Source organism: Hemicordylus capensis, chromosome 5 (assembly GCF_027244095.1).
Source record: "Hemicordylus capensis ecotype Gifberg chromosome 5, rHemCap1.1.pri, whole genome shotgun sequence".
NCBI lineage: Eukaryota > Metazoa > Chordata > Lepidosauria > Squamata > Cordylidae > Hemicordylus > Hemicordylus capensis.
The window spans coordinates 235,078,280-235,093,816 of record NC_069661.1 but is presented as its reverse complement, the minus strand read 5'-3'; the positions used below and the strand labels follow the sequence as shown (position 1 = coordinate 235,093,816).

The following is a 15,537-nucleotide window of genomic DNA, read 5'->3' as shown; positions in this document are numbered from 1 at the left end:
GAGGTAGAGTTTTCCCCCACACACATACACACACTTTGCCCCTACACTATTTTCCCACTGAAAATTGCACACACACCCAGCAGTTATTTGCAGCAAACTGCTACTATGGGAAGCAGCAATGCGACAGTGCAAAGGGAAAGTGCTAACCCCTTCTCCTGCATGCCATGGTCCAGATTGTACCTCCTTTTCACTGTGGCCTTCTTTCTTTTCTTTCTTTTTATCTAAAAGGAAATCTTCCGGTGACCTTCTTAGTTCAGTCCTGTGTTTTAATTTATGAAGTTAGCATCAAGTATAGCTTGGCCCTGAGCTTTTTAAGAGTCAAAACTTTTAGCCTTCACACACTTTTGGAAGACATCAAATGAGAATATGTGAAGTGAAAAGTCATTTCAGAAGGTTCAAATGTAAATTGGCTGCAAATCAATCTCTTGAGCAGTCCCTTGGTGGCTTCACACAATCACCGCCAAGTCTGGAATACAGGAACTTCTGATTCTAGCAAGGCACAATCCTGGCAAGCAAGTTATGCAAGCCTGCCAACAGGGGATTCCTGACCTGTCCACGCAAAAATTTATCAACATTCTCTGCCCAGCGTCAAACCTTGGTTCCAGCTGGGTGGAGAAAGTCAGTAGAGTCTCAGGCAGACAAGTCAGAAACGGCCAAAATTAGTAGGTTCACAGGAGACGCCTGCCGAGAGCACAGGCTCACCAGGAACCAGAAGATCCCAGCTTCTGGAATTGGCAGCAATTGTGTAAAGTCACCCATAATGTGAGGACTGATTCTACATGTTTGTGGGGTCAGAGTCAAGATGAATGAAATTTCTGAGACCTGGTACTTGATCCACTCAGGAACTCACTTCATTTTTAAGAGAGAACATAATAAATACTTGTACATCAGCCAAGTGGGGAAAGGTGGAGAACAAACAGCATTCTGAAATGTTTTCCCCCAATTTTTATTTCCTTCATCCTTCCAACCCACAATTTCCACGCATTTTTCCTCAACATGAATTCCTAAACACTAATTCTTTCTCAGCTCAAAAAATACATACCACTGAGCTGACTGAGAAAAAAGAAAGAGATACACTGAATTTGAGAACAATGTCTCAGCATGATTTCCTTCCTAATTGACTGCTATGGTGATTCTCACAGACCATTTTATAGCACAACCTCCTGGTACAAACTCCACTGATGTAATTGAAGCTGGCACCGGTAAAGACATTACACGTAAAAGAAAAATGCATGTATGCAAATTTGCTTATTTTGCATAAACAGTTTCAAGTGACATGCTGAGAAATAATGTGGAGTAATGGATAATTATAGAGTAAAGGTAAAGTTGTGCCGTTGAGTCGGAGTTGACTCCTGGCGATCACAGAGCCATGGTGGCTTTCTTTGGTAGAATACAGGAGGGGTTTACCATTGCCATCTCCTGTGCAGTATGAGATGATGATGCCTTTTAGCATCTTCCTATATCACTTCTGCCCAATATAGGTGCTTCCCATAGTCTGGGAAACATACCAGCAGGGATTCAAACCAGCAACTTCTGACTTGCTAGTCAAGGCATTTCCCTGCTGCGCCATTAGGTGGCTAAGTTATAGAGTACCGGGGGTCAAATCCATTCCTGCCATGAAAAATGGTCTTAGATAAGTCACCAACTCTCAGTCGGCAATATGAGAATAATACTGATCTAGCTTACTACAGGGATTCTCAAAGTATGCGTCAGGACCCTCAGGGGGTTACAAGCAACTTTAAAGGGGGTCAGATGTTAGGAGGCAAGGTCCTTACCTGACATCTCCAAGGCATGGGGATAGTCGGGGCAACAGAAGCTAAACACCACCCAGCTCCTCTCAAAAAGCCAGCAGTGGTACTTCTTTGGCCAATGGGCCAGAATAGAGGTCCCTCTCAGGGGATGAGCTCTCACAAGTGCCTTCAGAGTGAGAACTCTATTCTGGCCCATCAGCCAAAGGAGCACTGCTGCTGTGCCTACATTCAGCTTTGTGAGTGGTGGAAGAGCCAGGTGGTTATCGTATCTTGTCTCCCTGCCAGCCTCCCCGTGCCTCAGAGACGAAGGAGCTTAAAGCTTCAGGAGCCTTTAAGTTCCCAGCAACGTTCCTTCCTCAATGTTGGATATGTGTGCAAACTGAATACAAAGAATCGTGAGGAAACTATGGAAATACAAATTCCCTTCCCAACACTCTGCTTGAGTGAATCAGCATTTTCGGCAGTTGCCACTATAAAGAGAAAATACCAATCAAGAATAAACTTGGAGCCTGAAATTAGACTGGCAATCACAAACTTAAACTCTAGGTTTGAAAGACTAAGCAGGAGCAAGCAACCTCTTCCTTCTACTTGAAAAGGTAAATCTGCTGCTTTATTTATCTCTACCTGATCAAATCAGCAGCTTTAATAATCATGTAGCTTTAGGCACTATTTTAGGGAGTGACACTATCACAAAGAGAACATATGTAAAGTGCTTTGAACATCCTGTAGCGGGACATGTATTTTAAGTTGTTATTCTGCATCTAATATTTTAATTTTGTTTGCGCAGTGCAGGTTTTTTTTCTCTTTTCCTTTTGCAAACAAGAGGAGCAATATGGGAAAGTGAGGGGTTTGCATGTATGGGAATAAGACTATAGGCTACAAATGAGAAGACAGGAGATTACACCCAAGATCCTTAAGAATCTGGATCACCTGCAATAGTTCCCACACAAAACCCTGTACGCAATTGAAGCTAAACACAGAAAAGGGCCAGACACAATAAAGCAGCTGAAACAGCTTCCACACAGGAGCTGCATTATATAGAACAAGGTCCCCATGTGGCTTGGCCACATCATGTGCTGTATTTCTGTATTAGCTATCACGAACATCATCTGGCAATGGTAGAGAAATTCTCTGAACAATGCAGATGGTGCCAGGAGCAAGCCATCCTACACATCTGGAGAGGGGAAAAACAAGGCTTTGTTCTTCACTGCACATCTGAGTAGGCAGGAGAAGTAATCAATCTGCCCTGCAGCCAATAGACTATTCTCTCCCCAGAGCTCACTGTGCTCTGTTCGATCCTACTCTACAGATGCTGGCTGCCATTACAGGCAGTTTCCACATGACATTTGTAATCTGTAGACTGGCTCAGACACTTTGCATGCACAGTGAGCTGAAAGACCTGCATGACACGCCCCCTGATTATGTTTTCATATTCACAAATATAAAAGCTGTAACATTTGAGACGGCCTGTCCTGTCCTGACCACAAGCAGGAGCTCATGGTGGTGCTGGTGGGGGGGGGAGGAGATATGGTGGGTAGTGAAGGAAGCAGGTGGCAAGGATGGTCAGGCTGGATCTCTGGACCAGAGCTAGCTCCATGCAGATAGCTCGGCTGAGCCCTTCTGTAGCCGCCTGTATCGCACTACCCCTTCCAGGCGCCACCATCTTCCTGAGGACTAGTGAATCTTTAAGGGGTAGACTGTGGGCATACAGTCCAGCACCTTTTACTTTTGATTAACTCCCTTACAGGGAGTCTGCGGAGTGCAAGGATTCTGGAGCAGAGGGGCTAGTCCTTAGGGGAATAGGGTTTGGAGGAAGCTGCCACTAGAGGACCTAACTCACAGTCGGAATCTCAAGGGGCTCCTCTCTGACAAGCTCAAGCTCTGTCTTGGGGCTTGATGCCATTGAGAACATAAGAACAGGCCTGTTGCATCAGGCCCAAGGCCTATCTGGTCCAGCATCCTGTTTCACACAGTAGCCCATCAGATGCCTCTAAGCCCACAGGCAAGAAGTGAGGGTATGCCCTCTTTCTTGCTGTTGCGCCGCTGCAACTGGTATTTAGAGGCAACGCCTCTGAGGCTGAAGGTGGCCTACAGCCACCAGGCTAGTAGCCATTGATAAACCTGCCCTCCACGAATCTGTCTAAGCCCCTTTTAATATCATCCAAGCTAGTGGCCATCACCATCTCCCATGGCAAAGAATTCCATGGAATTCCATTGCCCCGGCAGTTGGTGCCATCGGCTAGGTTAGTTCTTCCTCCTCTGTGGCTGGAGTCCTGGCTGCCTCCCAAGGCCACGATCAAGACACAGGCAGCAAGAATGACAGCAACAAATTGGCTCAAGACTGTATATCAGGCTTGCAGTAATCATCCTTTAAGGCAGTAAGACCATGCAGCCCAGTCATAACTGCTGACTAGGCTCATCCACACAGGGTTAGGGTTCCTGCAGGGCAGGAAGAGAGTCCAACCTGGGTAGGAGAGTGGAACATGCTCCTGATTGGCGGTCAAGTGTTTGCAAACATGAAGGCAGGAGGAGGGGAGAGTGATTGTGTGCGAGGTGGCAACTGGGTGGGGAAGCTCCTCTTCCTACCTCGGTAAAATGTTGGGGGCGGAATCTGGGTAGGATGCACTCATCCTACTCAGCTGTCACACACAATCATGCTCCCCTCCCCTTAGCTTAATTTTTGCAAGTACATGACTGTCAGCCGTGAATGCACCCAGCTCTCTTACCCAGGTTGGGCATTCCTCCTACGTTGCTGGTGGCTGTATGAACGCTTCACTACTCGGGGCAAACTCATAAGGCCCATGAGCTGCCCACAAATGTGTATCAGACTGTGGGGCTATTCTCACGACCAACAAAAATCGGGCTAGCAGAGGCTAGCCCGATTTTTGTTGGTCGTCAGAACCACCGGGCTCGCAGCCGAGCCCGGTGGTTCTGGAGTGGCTAACCCACTCAAGAACCCCTGGCAAAAAGCAGGTTTGCGGAGCAAGCGTTCCTGCAAACCTGCTTTTTGCGATCATGAGTAGCCGCGGCGCGCCTTCATGCCACGCCTACTCATGAGTAGACCCCCAGCCGGGAGGCTTAAAAGCCGGCTTGGGGGTCTCCCCAGTATGCCCTGTGCACTCGCACAGGGCATACTGGGGCTTGTGGGGGCCACATGGCCCCTGCTCCCCCCACCCCCGCCGGCTCCATCTCGGATCCGGCCACCCAGGGCTCCCTGCCCGCTTGTGCGCGGGGAGAGCAGGCTTAGCCTGCTCTTCCCGCTCACCAGACGAAACCGGGTCTCACTGATCGTGAGACCCGGTCCTGTATCTAGTGCTCAAGTCTGTCTTCCTGGGTTCTGCACTGTCGTGTACAAAAGCCAGGAAGATACAAACAGCTAGAAGGTTCCACAGACAGCATTTCTTGCGCCTGCAGACTTGTAAATCATCTGATTTCCTGTGGCAAGAAACAAAAATCTCCAGGCCAACTGTCAAGGGAGCTTTACAAAAGTTGGTGGTTCTTGTTGTTTCGGGCAGGGGTTCCCAACCTTTGACACTTTGACTGTTGCTAAACTACAAGTCCCATCACCCCCAGCTGCAATGAAATGAAGCTGGGTATAATAGGAGCTGTAGTTCAGCAACAGCTAGAGTACCAAAGGTTGGGAACCCTTGGTTTAGGGCACAAGCGGAGGATGGCAAAAAACAGAATTCCCAGCACCCTCACAAAACTACAACTCCCAGGGTTCCTTGAAAGAAGCCATAAAAGCTAAGCCAGTTAAAACCTGGATGGCATTGGAGAAATATACCAAGAGTCAAGCTGTGGGGTGCTCCCCCCACCCCCCCACCCCCGCTTGTCCTGTGAATCATCACCACCAGTAATAAAGTTTTCTTCAATGATAAACTGTTTGCTGTGCAACCTCCTGTTAAATTGCCTTCCATTGATCTTTCACCAGCGTACATGTTTGGAACTTATTAAATAATTCTGTTTGCGATGCACAAAACAAAGCAGACTATAGGCACCGCACTGCTAGTTTTGCAGAGTTAACATGCATAAATAAATAGCAGCAAAAATGTCCTTGTGGAAGCGAGAAAAATAATCCCTAGTCAGCACATTTGGCTCAGGGAACATATCTGCTAAGCAGGAAGAAGCCATTTTTAGACTTCAGGATAGAAGGCAGAATTTTAAAGGCTTGATCCCCAGTTGGAGAGAGACACTGCCTAGAGAAGCACTACCTTCTCCCCATTCCCCTCAATGTCAGCACCAGTTGCTTTGGGCTGCTACAGGCTAATAACACTTCTCTTGGGAGATATGATTATTCATACTTAATATGCTCATGTGTATACAACAGAAAGATCTTCAAATATCGGAAGGCCTGTCATATAGGAGAAAGAGCAGATTTGTGCTCTGCTGCTGCTGAGGACAGGACTAGAACCAGTGGGTTGAAACTACAAGGCAGCAAATGTACAAGGAAGAGTTTCCTAACTGTAAGAGCTGTTTGGTAGTGGAACTGTCTGCCCATGTAGAGACGGGCTCTCCTTCTTCAGCAGTTTTCAAACAGAGCCTGGATGGCCCCCTAGGAGAGGCCATCCAGGGGTCACTGGGAGGAGAGCTGGTCTTGTGACAGCAAGCATGAATTGTCCCCTTTGCTAAGCAGGGTCCACCCTGGTTGTGTATGAATGGGCAATTACATGTGTGAGCACTGTAAGATGTTCCCCTTAGGGGATGGAGCCAGTCTGGGAAGAGCAGAAGGTTCCAAGTTCCCTCCCTGGCATCTCCAAGGCAGGCCTGAGAGAGATTTCTGCCTGCAACCTTGGAGAAGCTGCTGCCAGTCTGTGTAGACAATACTGAGCTAGATGGACCATTGGTCTGACATGGTATATTGCATCTTCCTATGTTCCTATCAAGGACGCGATAGTCATTTCCTGCACTGAGCAGAAGGGTGGATAAGACCACCTCCAAGGTCCCTTCCAACTCTAATATTCTATGATCCTACGAACATACTATTTTTTGAAAAAAATATACAGATAGAGAAAAGCCATACCTGAAGAGGGACTCTCTTGACAACCAGATTTCATTCTGTTTCACAGTCTTCCAAGAGAAGAACAGCAGCAGCAAAGCCGAGATGGTCATTGCACTGACTCTCCATTTATTTAGCCACATGCAAAGCTTGTTTAAGCCGTGGACCAAGAGGATGCAATATCCCATACTGAAAAAACAGGAAGGAAGAGAAGGGATAAGTCTCTGTATTCCAATGTATATACAAGATATACATTGGAACTGATTGTTATTTTTTTAACACTTTTCAGAAGAAACATTCTCAAAGCAGTTTACAAAGCGGGGTGAGAGACTAGGAAAAGGATGGTTCCCTGTTCTCAAAAGACTCCTATTCTAAAAAGAAACACAAGGTAGACAACAGCAGCAGCACTGGAAGCACTATGGCTGTGACGCTTTCTGAGAGATGCATATATCCCACAGGGAGGCAGGTCCTGTACATGATCATGTCTTCTTTCAGGGAAGAGACACTTAAGTATGTAGTACACCGCTCTGGGCTCCTTGGAAGAAGAGCGAGATATAAAATGTTAAATAAATACATACATACATACATACATACAAGAGACACTGAGTTACTGCTCCTCTGCGTCTCTTTGTTCTCTCTCTATCATTTAACTCAGTATATGACATGACACCATTTTGCTGTGCCCCAACTCTGTGAATGAAGATGATGGTGTGAGGTGGGGGCAGGCAACAAATACCACATGTTGTGTTAAACTAGACATTATGGGGAAGAGACGGCAAAGGGACTCGGAATGGCAGCAGCAGTTCCACAACTCTCAGAAAATCTAATTTTGCCAATATTCCCAATCCCAAACATTTCCTCCTTTCTAAATATTTCTATCCCACTCTTCTATACCAAGACAATCAGAGCAGCTAGTAAACACCAAGATAAAATGAGTAAAACAAAAATCACTGCCTAGCAGATTAGAACACATTCAAAGAAGACAACAAAGGCCCATTGGAATTAAACTGTCTGCATGAGTCTTGCTTGGGAGGGTGTTTCATCTAGCCCTGCTTCTTCTCCAGAGTTAAGGGGGCATGGAGTAAGGACTCTGATTTTAATTTCAGCAGCATTCAGGTAAGTTCATACATGGAGCAGCAGTTCAAATATCTGTGAAACATATTAAGCAACAAAGAGCCACTCTGTTTTGCTTTCTGACAAAGAGATTAAAATAAATAAAATACATAAATACACACACTGCACCTCAGATGTTACAATGCACACTTTCCCCAACACTGATATTAATATCTTTCTTGGAGGAAAAATGTGTCCTTCCCCAGGTGTGATCTCAGGTCACAGCTCCAGGAAGACTCCCCAGGATCAAGGCTGTCAAATTTAGCTCTTGATAAGGGTACTTTTAAACAAAGGAGAAGTGTTCCTACAAGCAATCTCTCTCAGTGCAAGACTACCTTGTATATGTGGGAGCACAGAACCATGTGGTGTAGTGGTTAGAGTGCTGGACTAGGATTGGGGTCCTAGGACCGAAAGAAGACCAAAATAATCCCAGTGGTAACTGGCGCCCTAGGTGCAATTCCAAAACAACTTGAAGAGCACCTCAACACCATAGCGGCCACAGAAATCACCATCAGCCAATTACAAAAAGCAACATTACTGGGAACAGCCTATATTCTGCGACAATATCTATAATAACAACATTGATAATAAAATTAAGCCATCCCAGGTCCTTGGAAAGGACTCGTCTGGATAAAACAAACCAGTCAATAACACCTGTCTGACTGTGTAAACAATAATAATAATAATGTGGATCATTTCCCAAAAGTATAACGGCCAGAATCTGCCCTTTCTACTATCCAAAATTTATATCACCTCAAAAACAGGATACATTTTATAAAGTTGCAAGACCTCAATTGTTTTCTTTACAACTGAAAATCTATACAACTTTATCTCTTGGCATCCCCTTTCTTATTAAAACAAGACAAGGGATATTATGAGGATAAACTACACAAATTATAAACTACAAAATTATAAATAATGTTGTTTTTCAAAATCCCATGATTAAGTCTCTGGAGCCCAAAACTTTATTTTGGATAGATTCTTATCTGTATTACCTCATAATATACATTCTGTACATACATATCATTTTTGTAAAGGATGCATTACAAGCCACAGTAGAGGATTTAAAACCATACACTTTGCCTTTGACCGCTACAAATATTTTTGCCAAAAAAAATTTGTAGTAATGTATTCTTGAGTTAAAAATAGTAAAAGAAAAATAATATGGAATTTAATCCCAGAGAAATTGATACTGTTCTATAAAAAAACATTCTTCCATAGAATTTAATAGAATAAGACACCATAATATTCAAAGGAATTTTTTATTTATGTTTTTTGGCCCCATCCTTCCTCAAAGCAGCTCAGAGATCCCTGTTAGTTTCCCATCTGGACACCACCCTTGCTCAGATGGGCTCAGCTTCCAAGAAGTATCTTCTAAGATCATGCACCTTCCAACTACTCTGTGAGCCCGTTATTTCCTTATAGGGGAATATTGGGGTGGGTGGAAAGGATTTGAATCCAGGACCTCCAGTTCACAGCTTTTTCTCTCATTCACTACACTACACCAGATCAATACAGTCAAGTCCAATGCTGGCCTGTGGCCTGTGTCTCCACTAGGAGGCCAACCTCTCACTATGACAACCAAGAGACTAGAGAAACCATAAAATACATTCCGACTCAGAGTCCATATGGAGGGGCCAAACAATTCTGGTGTTGCTGGGTAATCTGCATCACCCGGTCAAGTGAAAAGGAGAATTCTACTACACACCAGGTACAGCATGTGGTCAAATCATAATCTGCAATCATCTTTTCATTTTGTGGCCTTTTATTAGCTTTATTTCAACCATCCCATATAAATCTAGGTTAAAAATGCAATCTTTGGAGTAATAAAACTACAATAAGATCAATGTCCAAATACCAGGGAATTACAGAATCTGTCTGGCAAGGAAGATAACGTATTTCGAGTTAAAAATCCTTATCAGCTCTGAGCTCCTCGGAGAAAGAACAGGATATAAATGTAAATAAAATTAAATCAGTTTGACTGAAGAACTGGTAGCTGAATCTCAGAGACATGGAAGTGAGGTTTAGCTACTGTCTGTCTTCCCTTTGTGATCTACTGGGGTTTATCTCCACATACTCACTTCAACAGAATAGCATCTGTGGGGGCACGTAGTAAGAAGTCAATTTTCAGTGATCCTTCCCTCTGAAGCAAGGGCCATATTCTGGCTCTCCAAATCCGGGTGCCTAATTTGCATATTATGTAAATTGGCTTGAACAGTGGCGGAGGGAAGCTGGCAGCGGCCTGTGTTTGGCCAACGCTGCGGCCCCCTGACCCCGCCCCCGTATCTAACATCAGATGCAGGAGGGAGATCGGCTCGCACTGCATTGGGCAGCGTGGGCCAGAGCAACTCTCTCTGCCTTTAAACTCTCCCAGCCGCACTGCCAATGCAGCAGGGGCCAATCTCTCTCGCAAGCGGGGCCACGCAGCCTCGTTTGGGAGGGAGACCATGCTCCTGCATCTGATATCAGATGCGGGGGCATGTCTGGGGCTGCGAGGCGCGGCCCCTGGGGTCGGCGGCCCAGGTTCTTTGAACCCGTTCGGCCAATGGTGGCTCCACCCCTGGGCTTGAAAATAATTTTTGAGCAGAATAGTGACTGCACGTTTAGCTCCATAACTTCGCTTCTACAAGAGCAAGAGCTTAGCTTTTTTCCCCCTTTTTTTAAATGAAAGCTGAAATCCAGGAGATCTGGATGGGCTAAGCAATCTGGGTGAGATGCTTAAAATATGGGTGAAGCCTGGAATTTTTTTTCGGGGGGGGGGCATGGCAACTCTGTCTGAAGCCCACTGTGCCTTCTGAAAATCTGACCCTGAGGGCTACGCAGCTCTCAAGGACATATTTTTACGAGGTACAGTGGGCTTTAGAGGGAAGAGACAATCTAAAATCCCCCCTCACACAACGGGAAGAGATTAGTCTGGATGTCAGCCACCATTGCACCAATGTGGTGCTAGTCTGAACGCCAGCCACTGAGGAATTTGTCTGGAGCTTTTACATTTTAATGTAAATTGCTCTAGGTTTTATTTAGAAAAGTAGTATATAATAATCAAATTAAGTGAATGTAATTATATAAATTCATCAAGTCAAAATAAACATATGAAACAATATTTTTAAAAATAAATACCATTTATGTTGGTATTTATGACTTTATTTATGAAAATTATAATAAAAACTTTTAAAAATAAATATGTTATATTCTTCCTTCACCTATTTCTCATTTAGAACAAAAAATGCTGTTCCATTCAAGCAAACAGTGGGTATTATCACAGTGAATCTATCCAAATATCAACCACATCTTGCATAGGCCCAAAATGTTATTTCCCCCTCAAAGACCCGTTTGCCATTTAGTTGAAACAGCTAAATCTACAGTCTAGACATAAAGTGCCATGAGCTAATTGTTTTTGTTCTCTAAACTCCCTTGGCTTTTATTCTAGGATATTCATTGGTCTTTGCCAAATTATACAGCAACGGCATCTCACTGTTTTGCTCTTATGATCTTGAGTTATTGTGAAATCAGATTAGTTTTTTAAAAAGCTATCTGATTTCGCTTCAATGTTAGAGATTAATGGGCCAACAGCCAAATGTTAAGAAGTTAGAATCTGGATAAGAAGCACTTCAAAGAAAGGGTACTTGGAATACTTAGCTATTTAACAATATTCTATCTGTTCAGAGCTCTAAGGAAACAAGAACTAATTAATGCTATAAGCTGCCTTGGACTGACTTTGAACACAGGTTCGACTGGGACAGCAGTGACTCACCAGCATCTCAGGCAGGTCTTTCTGAGCCCTGCTGCCTGAGATCCATTTTTCAAGAGAAACCAGGAATTTAATCTGGGACTTTCTGCATGCAGGTGGGGTGGAGATATCTGGTCTTGTGGTAGCGAGCAGTCATTGTCCCTTTTGCTAAGCAAGGTCCATCTTGGTTTGTATTTGGATGGGGTGACTTCATGTGACCACTGTAAGATATTCCCCTTAAAGGGTGAGGCCATAGCTCAGTGGAAGAGCATCTGCATGCAGAACGTCCCAGGTTTTTATTTATTTATATTTACATTTATATCCCACTCTTCCTCCAAGGAGCCCATGGTACATGGTTATGTTTATCCTCACAACAACCCTGTGAGGTAGGTTAGGCTGAGAGATACATAACTGGCCCAGTGTCACCCAGTGAGCTTCATAGCTGAATGGGGATTTGAACTCGGGTCTTCACTCCTGGCATTTCCAGGTAGGGCTGAAGCGACCTTGCTGCCTGAAACCTTGCAGAGCCGCTGACAAGGATAATGCTGAGTTGAAATGCTTGACTAACAAGCAGAAGGTTGGCAGTTCAAATCCCAGTTGGTACTATATCGGGCAGCAGCGATATAGGAAGATGCTGAAAGGCATCGTCTCATCCTGTGTGGGAGATGGTAAACCCCATGGTAAACCCCTCCTGTATTCTACCAAGGACAACCACAGGGCTCTGTGGGTGCCAGGAGTCGAAACTGACTTGACGGCACACTTTACCTTTTACTTTAGATCTGACTCAGTATAAGGCAGCTTCCTATATTCCTGTGTACTCTTCCACTAATCTGTGACCCTGTTCCCCAAATATTCTAACATACAGGCCATAGGTTCCTTCAGCCAGGAGGCAGACTGGAGGATTCAAATCCACAATTCTCCATATGGGGGTCTGGGGCAAGGGCGCCTGCGCTGGGCACAAGTTCAGATTTGAGACCAGGCCAGGACACAAGCCAGGAAGCAGATTCTTCCTGCTTAGTTCTTAGTCATAGAGAGTACACACTGGGTGATAGCCAGACAAACTTACTCCTGCGTAATCCTATTTAAGTTCAGTAGTTCTTTAAAGTAACTCCTGAGTGTTACTACCGTGTAGCTTAGTCTGGATGTCAGCCATTCTATATAAATCGTATGCTTTGAATTTGCAAGCAGGGGCAGAGGAGAGTGACTCCCCCAAAGCAGAGGTTTTATCCGCCTCCTGGTATTTTCAATAGATTTGCTTGAGGAATACAGGATTGACTAGTACACTGAATAAAATAATATGGAAGGAGACTTGGGAGGCAAATGACACAGCAAATAAGCATCTGCAATAGAAAGTCAGAAGCAAAAGTATACCCTGGAAGCAAGTGGATAATAATATCTCCTCTTCAAAGAATACTTGGCAGGAGAAAGAGAGATGTTTTCATGATTTTAAGGGGTCACAACCTTATGAAAATTTCAGCTCCATTCTCACATCCTCATCACACTATGAATTTTAATTGCCACCACTGAACAAAATGCTATTAACAGAGGTGAAATAAAAAGGACTACAAAAGCCACTTTAAACGCTTTCATTTTTTCCACACTTCAATTAAAAGAGGCATCAGGTCATCTTTTGGCTTTTTACATTGTGTGCAATTTCCTGTTTTAAGTGGGGAGAGGAGGAATGCAAAGATGCGCTTCTGAGGACTAATAGATAAACATATATGAACTTTAAATGCTCACTACTTTGAAGCCGGGAAATGTGCAAAGCACAAAACCACCTCTTAGGGTGGAGAGACAGTCTTGCGGTAATAAGCACCAATTGTCCCATTTGCTAAGCAGGGTTCACCCAGGTTTGCATTTGGATGGGCAACTACATGTGAGCACGGTCTCCTGCAAGGTATTTCCCTTAGAAGATGGAAATGTAGCTAAGTGGCAGAATATCTGCTTGCATGAAGAAGGTTCTGGGTTCAATCCCTGGCATCTCCAAGTAGGAAGACTCCTGACTGAAATCTGGAAGAAGCCTCTGCCAGTCAGTGTAGACAATACTAAGCTAGATGGACCAAGGTTGTGACTAGGTATAAGGCAGCTTCCTATGTTTATTTATCATATTTATATACCACCTGATTTGTGTATCTCTGGGCAGTGTAGAGAATTTAGAACAAATATACAAGAGAGTAAAAACAATAAAAACGATTCCACAGAATAAAAAGTTAAACCAACTTCATAGGATAAAAACAATTAAAAAGTTTAAAATTAATTTCAGTTAAAAGCCTGTAGGGGTGTCTTGAGGGTCTTTCTAAAAGTAATCAGAGATGGAGATGCTCTTATTTTGACAGGGAGCATATTCCAAAGCCCTAGGGCTGCCACAGAGAAGGCCCAGTCCTAAGCTGCTATCCAGCAACCGTAACCAGATCTCCCTGATGATCGTAATAGGTGGCTGGGCTCATGACAAAGAAGGCGCTCTCTTAAGTACCCTAGACACATGCTGTTAAGGGGCTTTGTAAGTAATAACCAGCACACTGTATTTCACTCGGAAACATATCGGCCTTTGTAAGAGGTTTTGTTCCTCTTACAAAACTCCTGATTGCATTTTTACATTACCTGGAGAAACCTCTCTCTAATATACTCTGAGAAAACAGCAGTCCTGCCAAAACATCTTCTGGGTTGCTCCCAAGCAAAAGAAATGGAACCACAGGAATGTGGAGCCTTCAACTCCTAATCCAAGCAAGTAACCCAAAAAGTTACTATGATCAATGGTATTGAACGCTTCTGAGAAATCGTGGAGACTCAATATGATAGCTGCACTCCGCAAATCTGCCTTCAAGCATAGATCACCCACCAAGTAGACCAAGGCAACTTCTGTTCCAAAAGCCAGATTGTCTAGAGACAATCCGTTTTGTTGAGAAACTCCTGGAATTATACTACCACAATCCAAGAAAAGGTAGATTTGTAACTGACTAATAATTATTCAAGACCAGTGAGTCTAAAGGAGGTTTCTTCAACAGAGGTCTTGCAACTGAAAGAATGGATGGCTCTAAATAGTAGATCATTAGAAAAACAAGGGGAGACTACAGTAATCATTGTGAGAGGAAACCACAGTTTTTCCCAGCCAAGGATTTCCTCAGTAACTAGAATCTCTTCTCCCCATCCTTGGAACTGCTCTTCCAAGCCAGCTGTCTCTGCAGCCAGCAGGTTAGTCGGTCTTACAATTGCCTCCTTCAAGGGGGACAGGAACTATCACCTCCCAAAGAGATACATTAACCATACTCTGGACCAGACCGATTAGCTTAACCCAAATGGATAAAGATCAGTCAGGAAAGTCAAGGATCAAGTGTACCTGTGGTCAGTGGGACTCTTTCAAGGAATCTATTCACATCCTCAGTTGAAATCAAGTACAATTTATCCAAATACTTACTTGCGCATTACAAGCACTAATCATTATGGCATTGACACGAAGCAGTGCAAATAGTTCCTTATATCTAATTTTATTCATTCAGCTCTTACTTTTGAGAGAGTCAGAGTGATAGTTGATAAAGTGCTGGAATTAGAATGAGGAATCATGGGTTCAAATTCCTGCTCAGCCATGGAGTTTATTCAGTAATGTCGGGCCGGGGTGTAGCAAGTTTGAGTAGGACCTGGGTCAAAACTGAAGATGGGCCCCTGTTCCCCTCCACCTCCCCACCTTCTGTCTTCAGTGGAAGGGGGAGAGAAAAGTACAAGTTGTTGCTTAGCTGGTAGGCCCCCCTCTTTCTTTAGGGCCCAGAGATAGCCATCCTCTCCCCACACTTTGTTCAGTTACTGCTACATTCCTGATGCTGGGCCATAGCCTAACCCAGGGTTTCCAGACTTGGGTCTCTAGATGTTGTTGAACTACAGTTCCCATCATCTCCAGCCACATTAGCCTTTGGACACTGTGGCTGGGGATGACGGAAGGTGTAGTCTAACAA

At 44.2% G+C, this 15,537-nt stretch overlaps 1 protein-coding gene across 3 annotated transcripts in view; it reads right to left on the bottom strand.

The window, feature by feature from the left end:
* Window positions 1-15,537, bottom strand: part of TMTC1 (transmembrane O-mannosyltransferase targeting cadherins 1) — a 232,675-nt gene that overhangs the window by 81,957 nt on the left and 135,181 nt on the right. For all 3 annotated transcript variants that reach the window (XM_053252491.1, XM_053252492.1, XM_053252493.1), the window contains one exon: window positions 6,772-6,936. In XM_053252491.1, coding sequence (XP_053108466.1) covers window positions 6,772-6,936 — 165 coding nt within the window. The remainder of the gene's footprint in view (window positions 1-6,771; window positions 6,937-15,537) is intronic.